This window comes from Peromyscus maniculatus, chromosome X, assembly GCF_049852395.1.
Source record: "Peromyscus maniculatus bairdii isolate BWxNUB_F1_BW_parent chromosome X, HU_Pman_BW_mat_3.1, whole genome shotgun sequence".
Lineage (NCBI taxonomy): Eukaryota > Metazoa > Chordata > Mammalia > Rodentia > Cricetidae > Peromyscus > Peromyscus maniculatus.
Window position 1 is genome coordinate 37,398,673 of NC_134875.1, and position 13,658 is coordinate 37,412,330.

General features: G+C 44.8%; 1 protein-coding gene across 1 annotated transcript; it reads left to right on the forward strand.

The window, feature by feature from the left end:
• Window positions 1–3,972: 3,972 nt before the first annotated feature.
• On the forward strand, window positions 3,973–6,877 carry LOC143270672 (uncharacterized). Its single transcript, XM_076561516.1, has 4 exons — window positions 3,973–4,152; window positions 4,325–4,772; window positions 5,392–5,437; window positions 6,630–6,877. Exons 1-4 carry the CDS (start codon window positions 4,110–4,112, stop codon window positions 6,723–6,725), a joined length of 633 nt encoding a protein of 210 aa, XP_076417631.1. The 5' UTR covers window positions 3,973–4,109; the 3' UTR covers window positions 6,726–6,877.
• The last annotated feature ends 6,781 nt before the right edge of the window (window positions 6,878–13,658 follow it).

Consider the following 13,658-nt stretch of genomic DNA (forward strand, 5'->3'; position numbering starts at 1 on the left):
CCAGATACGATTCTTCTAGATGTCTTCCCAGGCATCTCCCAGTCCTTGCCTCTCTCTATATCAACCCTTGTCTCTCTCGACCATGTTCCTCTTACAAATAGCAGGAAGAGTCCTTACTGAGTCCATGTAGGATGAGACCTATGACCAGGGATAGGACCCATGGCCTGGATACAGCAAGAATGATCCAGGACCTGTTGCTGGGATACAGCATACCAGAGGAGTAAAGCAAGAACACTCCAAAGTCATGTGGCTGGTTGAAAGACTGAAGGGAGGATCCCTGACCTGTCCACTCCTTTCCTGGTTCAGTGAGGGGCTCACTCTTCATTATTTCTACACAAGACACCAGTATACACACAAAAAGAGAGAGGGAGAGGGGAAAGATAGAGAGGGGGAGAGACAGACAGAGAGAGCAGTTGTTGTTCAGATGAGCTAGGTGGCAGCCTCTGACTTTCCTGCCAAAGTCATGATTATCACTTGATGACTTGAAACTCAGGCCATGGAGTCCTGAACAGAGAAAAGACATAGTGAGCTGTGACTAAGTCGGCAGTGCAGGGGTCAGGGTATCCTGTCCTGTGAGAAACAAAGGCCTCGTGGGAGAGCCAAAGCGGGCACAGCTGGCTCACCGATTGTCAGGTTTCCCTAACAATGCTGACCACGGGTGTGTGTAAGATGACTCAAATCTAGGAAAGCTTCCCCATTTATTATTCTTTCTGTATGTTACATGATGTCATACGCAGATCAAAGCTCATCAAAGAATTCATTCTGTCAATCATGTTTCTTCTTTTTTCTTTAAGAAATTTTTTATTCATTTTACATACTAACCACAGATCCCCATCTCATCTCTCCTCACGCTTCCCCCAGCATTCCCCCCACCTACCTCCCTATCCCCACCTCCAAAAAGGTAAGGCTCCCATGGGGAGTCAGCAGAGCCTGGTACATTCAGTTGAGGAAGGTCCAAGACCGTCCCCTCTGTACCAAGGCTGTGCAAGGTGTCCCATCATAGGTAATGAGCTCCAAAAAGCCGCATAGGCACCAGGTATAGATCCTGATCCCACAATTGTGTTTCTTCTTACAGCTGATAAATTGCTTCTAAAATTGCTCATTTGAATTATCTCAACACTCTTCAAGGTAAACTTAATATTGTCTTGGATTTCAGTTAAGAAGTGATCCAGGGTTTTTTTTTAAACTTGTGCCATCAATAAAACAGACTTAGAATTCATTTGTGTTTCCTTTCCAGGCAGTAACTAGCTTTATGAAACATTTTGGACTACTTTCCTTTTATGCTTTCCATATTTCTAAAACTACTCTTACATTCTGCATATTAGCCTCTCGCTAGGGGATGGGACAATGGGATGAGAGGGCTTTGGCTACAGATGTTTCTGCATGTGAATGTTGTGACTGTGAATGCACCTGTGTGTGGACGAGTGCATGATGATCAAGTCATTCCTCAGGAAAATCTGTGTGCAGGTAGGTTTCCCATCTAATAACTATGATGAGCAGAGTCCCATGGGAAAATTGTGTAGAACCTCCACAATCACATGCCTTAACCTAAAGCAGTGGGTCTCAACTTGTGGGTTGTAGCCCCTTTTACTTTTGGGGTCTACAAAACTTTACTAAGACCATTGGAAAACAAAGATATTGTATTATGACTCATAACAGTAGCAAAATTACAATTAGGAAGTAACAATGAAAATGGTTGGGGTCACCACAGCATGAGTAACTATATTAAAGGGCCACAGCATTAGGAAGGTTGAGAATCACTGACCTAAAGCATTGAGCATGTAACTAAACATGAAGGAGCCACAAGATTTCATTAATACATTTCAATCCTGGAGAGTCGCTCACAAAAGATAACTTATAGGAAAATCACACAGAGCAGTAATTGGGCTCATAAAGCACTGCTGTTCTATAACAAAACCTCCTTAGGGTACATATTTCCTGTCATATCAAGAATATGTAGGATTGGGCTACTAGATAGCAGCTGGCTAGCAGCAGACATCCTAAGGAGTCAGCAGAGAGGAGTCCCTTCCCCAGGTCCAAGATGGGGACAGCAGAGTCAAGAGGACCAAGGATAAAGGCAGAGGTGGGTGCTGGTTTCCAGACTCACACAGATAACAGATTGGAGCATTGCAGGCCTTGGTGTTTACCTATGTTATCTACTTCCATAGTGCACCCCACAGCTCCTCTGGGTTACACATCAAGCATCCCTCTTTAAGGATGCTGAGTCACCCATCAGTGAGAGATATCCCTCTGCAACACTGTCTGCTAAGTCCTGGGAGCAAACTGCCAGAAATAAAAGAATACACCAAGTATCCTGTGAGCTCTGTAGAAAAGGGAGGAAATGAAGAGTCTCTGGGGCACCCTGAATGCATGATTGCTTACCTGCTTCAAACCATCCCTGTGAACAGCATCTTGGGAAATTTATCTCAGAATCTGGGGTTGGTATGGATGCAGGAGCTAGGTCTCTGTCCTTTGTGAGGGAAAAGCACTCACGTTCAAATTTTGAAGTTGCTCACATATGTTGCAGGGATGCTAGGGCTAAAAGGAGGGTTGGTTTGAAACAGTCAAGCCAGGAACACTGAAGATGAGACACAAAGAGTTTCTGTGTTCAGTAGGACAGTCAAGCTGTCTCACACTGATAAAGACAGGGCTCCCAGCTAGTGTGGGCAGTCCAAACAGGCCACCAAGTCCTTCAGGAAAGCACACCTGGCACTATTGTCTCCTTATATAGCCTGGCTTCTACAGCAGCTAATTGTGAGAGTGAGTAAAGTCTGTGTCTAAGAAAGCCTCCCCTTTCAGTGTTTCAGGGAAGCCTTTTATAACCACCCAGGAGATAAGGAGAAGAGGAAGGACAGTTGCAGCTGCTTCTTGGTGACTGAGAAGAAAGAGAGCTGAGTATATTTAAAATCACCTGGGACAGCTCAAATGTCAGAGGATGCAAGAGCACCCAGTGTATAATTGCGACCAGACAGACAAAAAGCTCACAACTCACAAAGCCCTAGTCAGGGATGGACAAAGGGGCCTGTGGTGGGAGGGGGTTGAGCCACCCATGACTAGGTGGGCAATAGGTGAACAGAGCATGATCATCTCCTTGGTGTGGGCTAGACCATGTGGACCTTGGGTCCTCCAGTGTCTCAGCCTATGCTAACACAGAGAAATAACCCATCTCCTAACAATTACCTCAGCCATTGTCCAGACTCTGCCATGATCCTATTAAAAACAAAAACCATGAAATGACAGAGCTCAGTGGCTATTTTTAATTTTGGGAATGTCACCTACTCTGGGGAGTCTCTCTAAATTTTCCTCAGTTCTGTCCTTTCCTGCAATGATTCCTTGTAGAGCTTGCATCCAGAATTAGTTACTCCTCCTGTCTTTCACCTTCACAGCTGTGAGACAGGTTTGGAGCCAGTACCTAGGGTCGATCTTTGATGTCCTCAGGTATCTGGATAACCCTAGGACCTTGGTCAAGCACAGCTAGGTAGAGCAAGGTCTCCACCATCAGAATGAGCTTGTGAATACCAGCGGAATTCAGCCCTGTTGGGAGCACAGTCTCTCAGGAGGATCTTGCCCTGGCCTACCCACATATTTGTCATCATACAGGGCTCTTCAAGACAGCACAGCCAAGATTGGGGCATTTTGTTTGAAGGACTTTTCCATAATTTAACAAAATGATTTATCTGGGCTCAAGGGCCTGCTGAGTTTGAGAAGGTCTTTGTGTTACTCGCTGTGACTGAATTTGAACAGTCCAGCCTTACACAAAACTAGAGTTGTCAGCTAAGGAGAAAACCAGAGCCACAGGTTCCGCACCAGCACCACACACACTCACTGCATTTTTTAAAGTACTCCCTGCTCTTTCAGCCCTAAAGTGCTTCAGGCTAGGCACCTCAGAGGACAAGCCTAAAGACACTGAGTCTGTGCAGGCCAGAATGTGATTGGACACATTGTAATTACGTTGAGTGTCCAGAAGACAAGCCTTCCTGGTCAAGAGTCACAGCTGTACCTGTGGCTCCAGACAGAGAGGACGCGGCTATAAAGCTTCGGAACTTGGGTCTGATTGAAAGATTCCCTGCACAGAGACTCGCCAGGGCTGCAGCCAGTGTTTCAACAGGATGCTGAGTCCAGGAGCTGATGAGCAACAAGAACAACAGCATGGTCAGTAAAATGGTTCTGATTGGACTTGGGCAAAGTCCGGGAAGCAAATCTGTTGGAAAGGCCAGTGGCCAGGCGCTTTGATTTCCCCACTCTGCCAGTCGCCCCTTTCCAGGCTTTCCAATGATCCATGGCCAAGATGCTCAGTTCTTTATCTTTGTGTTTTTCTCTCTAGCAAGTGAGAATGCAGTGGTCCTGAAGGCTGGAGAGGAAGGAGGTAAGAGAGGGCTTGTACAGAGCAAGCTTGCTCAGGGTGAGCTTGATCAGGGCAAACTTGCTCTGAGCGAACTTGCCCCAAGCAAGCCTGCTCAAGAAGATCTTGCTCAGTCCGGTCTTACTCAGGAAGCCACAGGAGTAGTAGAGGAGGGAGAAAACAAAGAAGAAGAAATGGAAGGAGCACATGCTGGCAATGGTAGTTCTGGCCCCATGGACAAGGGGATCCAGGCAGAAGGTGGCCATGGCAGCAGTGTTCAACAGCAGCCTCAGCAAGAGGCGGCAATGCCTGAGGGCATCAAGAGTCTCCAGGCTGGGGATTTCCAGAGCCACACCAGATTCACCCAGTCTCAGCTGCAGGACCTGGAGCATCTTTTCGAAGAGAATCACTTCCCCGGCTTTCAAGTAAGGTAAGCAGAACGCCCTGCTAGGCACCTGGTTTTCAGGCAGTGCATCCAGGCTGTCCTTTCGTACTCCCTGAACCCCTGGTTTTCTCTAGAAACAAAATAAGCATGTCTGCACCCTCCAGCAGTAATTGGATTCTCTAGTAAGGGGATGTGCCCTAGTCCAACTGGAAAGACTGTGTTCTGTTGCCTCTTTAAGTGGCACTTGGGTGGGAAATTTAGACAGTGCTTGTTCTAAATGAGTCTCTGTAAGTATGAGTGAGAAGCCTGAGGTGTGGTTGGGAAAATGCAGGAGGGATTCCAGCTCAGATGAAAATTTGACTAACAGTTTACATCGTGGAGGATCTCTTAATGAAGCTTTACATGTTAAGTACATGGGCAACATACCTGTGTTTGGGGGGTACCCTTAATTTTGATCCCTGAAAGAAACGTGTTCTAAAGTAAGTCGCAAAATAGGTGTGAGGAATACTGTATGTGTGGCAGTTGGAGTGTGGTTGTGTGTGTGTGTCTGTGTGTCTGTGTGTCTGTGTGTGTGAACACGTACACATTTAAAAGGAATCAGAATATGTCCTTATATAGTTTGTTTTCACCACATGGCCTAAATTTTGGAATCTTTTCACTTCAGGAAGGCTCTTGCAAGATCTATGGGTGTGACAGAAGAAGATGTGCAGGTCAGTATTTAAAAAAAAAATAATGTTTTGGAAGGGCTCCACATCTTGTGATGTTGTTGTCTAGAGGATAATTATAGCAGAATGGTGGGACCCTGAAGTTGTATCCCAAGGACGCCAGACAAGTCCACAGCCGGGCTAGGCTCAAGATGATGAAAGACCTCCATTTTCTCAGGTAGGAAATGCCAACCTGGACACCTGAAACCTCAGATGCCAAGGTGCTTTGTCTGTACCTTGGTGGACATAGTGTGTTCTCCATGACCTTCTGAAGGCTGTGCAGCCCGCATGCCTCACTTAAGTGAAGAGACCATGTTCTTGCCCACCTTCAACTCGTTCACTCTGTGTGTCTCAGAAAACCTTTTCTCAGACTTCTTGCTCTAGTCTGTAAATGTCGCATGCCTGGCTTAGTTCTCAATCAATACTGGGACCAGGAAGCTCAAACGTCCCATAGACCTTTTACCTGTTTTTTGTTGGTTACTTATGTGAACTGTGCTCACCATTACAATCAGCCCTGGCTTTTCCAGACCACATGCCCACAAGGGAAAAGGCCTATAGACTGTATGCTTGGAGGCTAGGAAGGAAGCATAGATCAGGAAGAAGTGCCCTTTGTCTCATAAAATATGCATTCTGAATACTCACAAAAGGCTATCACCATGGAGCCTTTCACAGACAGCTTTGGGCCTTGAGATAGTTCTCCGGGGTTTTTGATACTTTTCAACACACAGCAGGACCAGGAACAACCCACGCACTAGATCTGCATTCTCTTCTGAACAAATGCATTAAAAATATCAATTGATGCAGAGAAGGGGCAATATTCTACGTCTGTCCCATAGCTGAAGGACTGGGTATGGTGGTCCATGTCCTCAGGGGGTTCATGGGGGTGTTTTGACTGTTTCCATGAGAACAAAATCCTGTTGCTTCCAGCATTCTGAACAATCAGTAAACACTTGCGGTACGTCTTTAACCATTCTTGGGGTTAGATAGATAAACAGTTCCTGGGCAATCAGAAATGTGGTGCTTTTCTAGGGGAGTAGCTCTGTCCTGGAGCAAATACCTAGCACACTCTGGCCCAGGGATGGAATCCATATATGTTCTAAAATGTTAGTAAAATTGAGCCAGTATACCAGGTTACAGGATGTGTTCTTCAGTGGTGGTACAGTTCCGTGTACTAAACAACCCTTTCTTCTGCTTGAAGGATTGGTTTAGGACCAGGAGAGCCATTTTCAGGAGAAGCAATAGAATGGTGGTGCTGATCGATGCACCACCTGGTCCCCAGAACAACGATCCCTGAAGATTTTGGAGCAGCACATGAGTGCCACCTCTGTTGTGAGCCAGATGACCTGGAACCTGGACCTGCTCCCAGTGTGTCGGCCACACATGCTGGCCATGACATCATTTTCTTCCCTGCAATTATCTCAGCAATAAAGAGGTGGATTCTCAGTATGTTGGTTCTATTTTTTTCAGGATACTAAAATATGGGTATAAGTATTTGAACCATAGTAACGTATTACAGAAATGGCATTTATGGCAGGAGGAGACACTGGCAAACTGTGGTCACTATGCCTTGCTGAGTGAGAAAGATTTCCAGGGGCTATGCTGCTTCATGCTGACTCCACATGGTTCTCTGTCCCCTTATCATGGTCTTGTCAACTCACTCCACCTCTGTGGAACAATTATTTCTAATGTCAGGTGGGGCAAGTCCCCGGTACAGGACACTGTGTTTCTTCTATTCATGGCTGTTCCCACCCACAGTCAGGGTGCCAGTCCCAATAGCCAGAAGAACGAGCATCCACCTCAGAAGCCATTTCCTGAGAGCATAGGGAGCACCAAGGCTGTGCAGCTTTGTGATCTGTGTACAGCATATGTCACATCTGGTGCCCCGAGTACAGTGTGTGTCAGTAACAGTGCCTGGTGTACAGCCTGTGACAGGTCCAGTGCCCCAGGTACAGCTTGTGCCGGTTCCTGTGCCCCAGGTACAGCCTGTGCCTGTTCCTGTGCCCCAGGTACAGCCTGTGCCTGTTACTGTGAGCATGTACAGCCTGTGCCATTACAGGACCGCATGTCCAGCCTGTGTCAGTTCTGACGACCAGTGCACAGTCCATTCCAGTTACCATGCCCAAAATGCAGCCTGTGCCAGCACAGAGGTCCTGCCGCTGCCTCTCTGACAGGGCTACAGCTGCAGGAGTTGGAACACCTTTTCCAGAGAAATCACGATCCAGTGCTGAAGAAGGGTAAGCACCTTGTGTGGCTTCAAGTCCTTTCATAGGGAACAACCTGGTACAGAGAGGCCTCTGTCTCCTGGCAGCTGTCCTTCTTGTCTTCATTCACTGAAAAGTTCAGATCACATTTTGAAGTTTTATTTTGTCTTGGAATGAGTGTGTGTGGGGAAGAGAAGAGCTGTGTCTCACATTGGTAGTTCAGAGGACAGCTGGAAGGACTTGGTTCTCTCCTTCCAGGAAGTGGGTCCTGGTCTCAAAATCATCTCCTCAGGTTGGCAGGCAGGCATGTTCATCTGCTGGCCATTTTGTCTGCCTCCATTTTGCCCTCCAGAACTAAAGCCACCCACACATTCCAGCCTGCAAGACCCCTGCCTTGCTGTCCTATGGTTCCACACAGGAGTGGGAGCCATGTAAACTGGGAGTGGAGCTGTTCTCATGTAGTTTTTAGGTGGAACAAGTAGAAACGTTTTGCTGGACAAGCCTGAGGTGTGGTTGGGATAATTCAGGGTACCACACTGCCATTGTTTATAATGTTGATACATTTGTATCCTTCCCCTCCCTCCTCCTCTCCTCACATGGATCAGTCTCGTCTCATCCACTCTGGACTCTCCCAGATGTCCCTGCCTCTGGTTAGGCTCTCCCACAAATCTATTATAGACTTTTCTTTCACTACACTAGGTGCAAGTCATGTTCCTACTTCTTTATGTCCTTTTTACATTCAGTATTTAAATCAATATATATGTACGAGTACATTCAAGTCCTTTAATGCTGGTATCCTTTGGATTTTCTATGGAGCAGTCCTGGGGTTATGGCCAATAAAGGATTCAAATTAGTGTAACTGCGGGTTCCATGATCCTAAAATGTTTGAAATACTGAAAAGTAAGCATGGATTCTATCCTTACAGGAGTAATTTGGGTGTGTGGATAGTGGACAGGCAGAACCCAGCACTGATAATGTTGATGTAAGCTTGGTTAAACAGAGACTGATGGGAATGGGAAAGCATAGAGTCCAAATGCCTGGTCCCTCGGCTGTTTTGAAGCATCTGGAGAGGCCACACATATAAGGACACCCAGCTTTGTAATTTTTGAAGCACGCTGGTGCATCTGCCTGAAAATCCTGCTCACTTCCCTCAGGATAAATAACTGTAGGAAAGGGGGAAGGGCATGCAATGTTTGGACATTTGTCCAGGGATTGTTCTGCAGTACTGGGGTGGAAACCAGAGCCTCCCACATTCTAGGCAAGCAGTGGACTCTGTCCCAGCCCCTCAGCTTCACACAGCACTAGAGTAGGGAAACAGCAGGTTCTTCTGTGCAATCTAAATTATAGAGAGCAGCTAATGTCACAGGATGTCTTTTCTGATTATATCCTGATTAACCTACTGAACAAATCCCTCTTCCCTCTCAATGCAGAGATGGTTCAGGAAGAGGAGAGAACAGATCTGGTGAGGGAAGAATCTGCCAGGACTTAGCAGTGCTCCTCCTGGGACACACTCCACCTCAATCTAAAGATTGTGCAGGTAGCCCAATGTGTCAGCCTTGACCAGGATCCACTTGTAGATACATTTTTGTCTTCCACCCACATGTTGATACATCTTTCTTCCCTAAGAACCTGTATTTGAAATAAATGGTCTTTCTTCATGTGTCTTCTGCATTAGTATGGTATGTATGACAGTTATCAAGGAAATGCCATTTAAAGAAAATGACAAGGTCTCCTTCTGTGGGGGGGGCATCACAGAGTAAGCATCAGTAGACATTTATGTCAAGGGAGTTTGTCAAGGGGTGTGTACATTGACCCATGACTTCTCCTGTCCTCCATCATAGTTTTTTCATCCTCACCCTGACCATGTTGTACCACACATGGGCAAGAGGGACATTGAAAATCTCTAGGGAGGTGGTGTTTATCCAGACAGAGATGGTTCTGGCCATAACTGGGATTTCATACCAACCATCGAATCTGAGAGATCCATTTTTGTCTGTTTCTCTTTATATTATTTTGGTTTTTCTTTTTTTTTTCCAGTGGACAAAGTGTCTGTTGTGGTGACAAGTTTTTTGTCAAGTAGCCAGAAGCTAGATGCATCTAGAAAGAGGGATTCTCCATTGGAAATAGGCTCCATTCAGTAAGCAGTTCTGAGGAGCATTTTCTGGATTAATGATTGACATGGAAGGGTCCCTCCCACTGTGGGTGGAGCCACCCCAGTTCAGGACATCCTGGAGTGTATTGGAAAGCAGGCTGAAGAAGCAAAGAGGAGCAAGCCATTAAGCAACATCTCTACACAGCTTCTGCCTCAGTTCCTGCCTCCAGTTCCTACCCTGACTTCTCTCAGTGATAGACTGTAAGCTCTGAGAGGAAATAAACCCTTTCCTCCCGGTTTGGTTTAGTTCCTATGTTTTTTTACAGAAGCAGAAAGCCAACTAAAGCCAACTAAATAAAAGAAATGGACTGATAGAATCTCTCCTCCCTCAATTTCTCCCAAGTCCTCTCCTTCCAACTCCTCCATGTCTTCCCCCACTACTCTCACATTAATTGCCTCTTTTCACTTACTCTTCTACGTATAGACATATATGTATGAACAACTGTGTGAATACGGACTGCTAAGTCGGCTTTAGTTGTTTGTGTGTATATGATTTCAGGGCTGCTCCTTTGCCTTGACTAACCACTTAGAGGGCCCATCCCTGGGAGAGGTCATTTCCCCCTCTTTCTGTAGTCACTACTTGCCCACAGTTCTCTGTCTAGGAACAAAATAAAGCTCAGACTGAAAATCCCAGTACATAGTGTCTCTCCTTCCATGGACACTTTACCATCTCTCCATTATCTTGTCTGGTGATATGGGCAAATGTTCAGATCTCATTTATGCAGCCAGTTCTGTGAGTGACTGTTTCACAGCAGACATCCTGGTATTGAGGCTATTAAAATCTTTCAGCCCCTCTCTTCCCCTGCGTTTCCTGAGTCAGCGATGCAGGAACTGTGATGTAGATGTAGGCACTGGGGCTGTGCTCCCCATGAGCCAATGTTCTCTGCATCCTGCCCAAGTGTGGCTTCTCTGATGGTCTCCCTTTGCTGTAGACAGAGGGTTCTCTGACTAGGGGTGGTAGTCACACTTATATAAAGATAAGATTAATAATGCGGTTTGAATTATTCCAGTCTATCATCGTGGCAATTGTAAATTCTCTTCTAAGATACATAACCTCACTAGCCAGCCCTGGGATGTTGTCTAGGTTTCTAGGATGAGAGATGACTTCCCTCCTGTGTAGTGGGTCTTAAAAGTCCAAATAGACACCTGTTGGTTACCACCAACCTGGGAGTGTCTCTTCTGACACCTCTCTGGATATTTGGTCGTTGTTGTACTAACTGGGAGCTGTTGTTGTTGAGTATTACTGGCACTGGAGGTGAGGGCAGGAAATCCACATGAATGAACCAGCTCACTATTAATAAAAAGTGTGTTATATCATGCTGCTTCCATTCTAAAGTGGCAGAGAAAATACAAACTTAAATCAGAATAAAATAGTTAAGGAACAAAAGCAAAGAACAAGAAGGAAAAGACATGCAGAATAAAGTTAATCACAAACTGCTTTCTCTGAAAATGTAAACATGGTTGAGAAATAAAACACAGTTAAGTTGCTGGAACAATCAAAACAAGACAAAGAAGGCATCAGTGGGAATCCAAGACACTCAACACCCTGAGAGATCCATGACAAGAGCATAGAAGGAGAAGAATCAAGTTAAAGGTGCAAAATATGTTTTTTAAAAACCTCATAACAGAAAACTTCTCAGAGCTGGAAAAAGAGAGATCAATCCAGATGTGAAGTGCTTAGAACACCATGAGACAGACCAGGAAAGAATTGGTCCTCCTCACAATTAGAACACTAAAGACACAGAACAAAGACAGCATCTCAGCAGCAGCCAGACATGCCATGTCCCATAGGACAGACTGGCAGAATGGCAGCCGATTATTCAGCTGCAACTTTACAGGCAGGAGGCCTGGGCAGATGCATTTCAATTCTGACTCAGTTGCCAACCCAGAAGACTATATCTAGCAATACTGACTGTTGTAACTGAAAGGAAAATAAACACACTCCATGGTTTTTAAAAAACAAAAACAGGCTAAAGGAATGCATGAGCACTAAGCTAGCTCCATAGAAAATACAGGAATCTTGTGGACTGAGGAGAAAAACAAATTCCTCCACAAATCCACAGCAAAGAATAAACCACACTAGGATCATAGTTAAGCAAGAGGGGAAAAGAAAAACAAACCTACAAAATCAACAAATCACAGGAATTAACACCTACTTTTCAACAATAACTGAGTACTAATGGTCTCAATTCCACAACCAAACTACAGGGGCTCCCACACCACTGGGCTCTTTGAACACCTGCAATCACATGCACAGACCTACATATAGGCATGGGTACACACAATTGAAAATAAAAATAAATCATCAGGAAAACCAGCACAGACTAGTAGATTGCATCAAATGACAGGAAACATCTACTTGCTGCCTCCAAGAAGCAGAGGTCACAATAAAAGGCAGATGTCACCCTAGGGTGAAAGAATGGAAAAAGATCCGAGTAAATGGGACTAGGAAACAGGCAGGTGACACTGTTCCAATAGCTAAAGAAAGAGACTTCCAACCAAAACTAGTGAGAAAATATAAAGAGAGTCACTACATATGGACTAAGGGAATGTAAGAGGACTTTATGATTCTAAAAGTATGCCTCAAGCAGGTGCAACTGATTTCCTAACAAAAAATATTAGATTCAAGCCAGATTAACTATAGGCCAATACTAGTGGGTGACTTTAATACCTAATTCTCACCAATTGATATGTCTCCCTAACAAAAAATAAACAGAAATATGCAAATTAAAAGATATTATAGATCAAATGGCCTTAAGGGACATCTACAGACTATTCCATCCAAACTCTGCAGAATACACATTTTTCCCATGAAACTTTCTCCAAAATAGATCACATATTCTGAGACAAAGCAAGTCTCAACAAATACAGAAAAACAATTCTTTACCTGATCACAATGGAATGAAACTACGGAGGTGGTGGCGCACCCTTTTAATCCCAACACCCAGGAGGCAGAGGCAGAGCGATCTCTGTGAGTTTGTGGTCAGCCAGGTCTACAAAGTGACTTCCGAAGACAGCAAGGACTGTTACACAGAGAAACCCTGTTCCAAAACACAACAACAAAAAAGCCAGAGAGTGCAAATAAATGATACATAGGAGAGCCCTGGAAAATGAAGCATAAGCCAAACGCCAAATCAGGAGATGAAAAGAAATCAAGATCAACGCAGGAATTATTTAAATGGAAACAAAAATAACAATAAAGAATCAATGTAACTAGAAGCTGGTTCTTTGAAAAGTATGAGTAGGCAGACTAATCAAAAGACAAAGATAAGGATATTAGAGACTCAGATTAAGGGACTGCATCAACATCCTCAGTGATAAGAACTGAGGCAAATATTACAAGGGGAATTTAACAGATATTGTGAAGCTATTATAATCGGAGGTAATTATTTCTTAAGCAGATCATTTGTCTTTTGAGAGGACAAAGTGTCTTTTGTTTGGTTTTCGACAGTGCCATTAACTAGAAATATATTCAAACCCAGTTCCAAGATCTTGATGTTGAGCATGAAGAAGAATGGCTAGCCAGCATTCAGTGTACTAACAGACACTCTTGAACTATTAGCCACTAATCTGATCACGTCCACTTAGTTCTAAGCCCATTCTCTGAACAGCATTGGTAGGTGGAGGGTGAGGTCCACAGAAATTTTCTACATGTTCTCGCAAGGGTCCTGTGGTCAGTGTGTGTTCCCACATTTCTCCCATACTCTATTCCCCAATTATCTTGCAATGCTACACAATTCACCCTTCAGTGTCATCTTTACAACCTAGGAGGCACAGGCAGTGTGCATGCAGGCTAAAACTCATTCTACATGCATGCCCTGGAAGCAAGGTTTAACTTCACACAACCTTTCACAAGCCTGTTCACAGTGGCTCC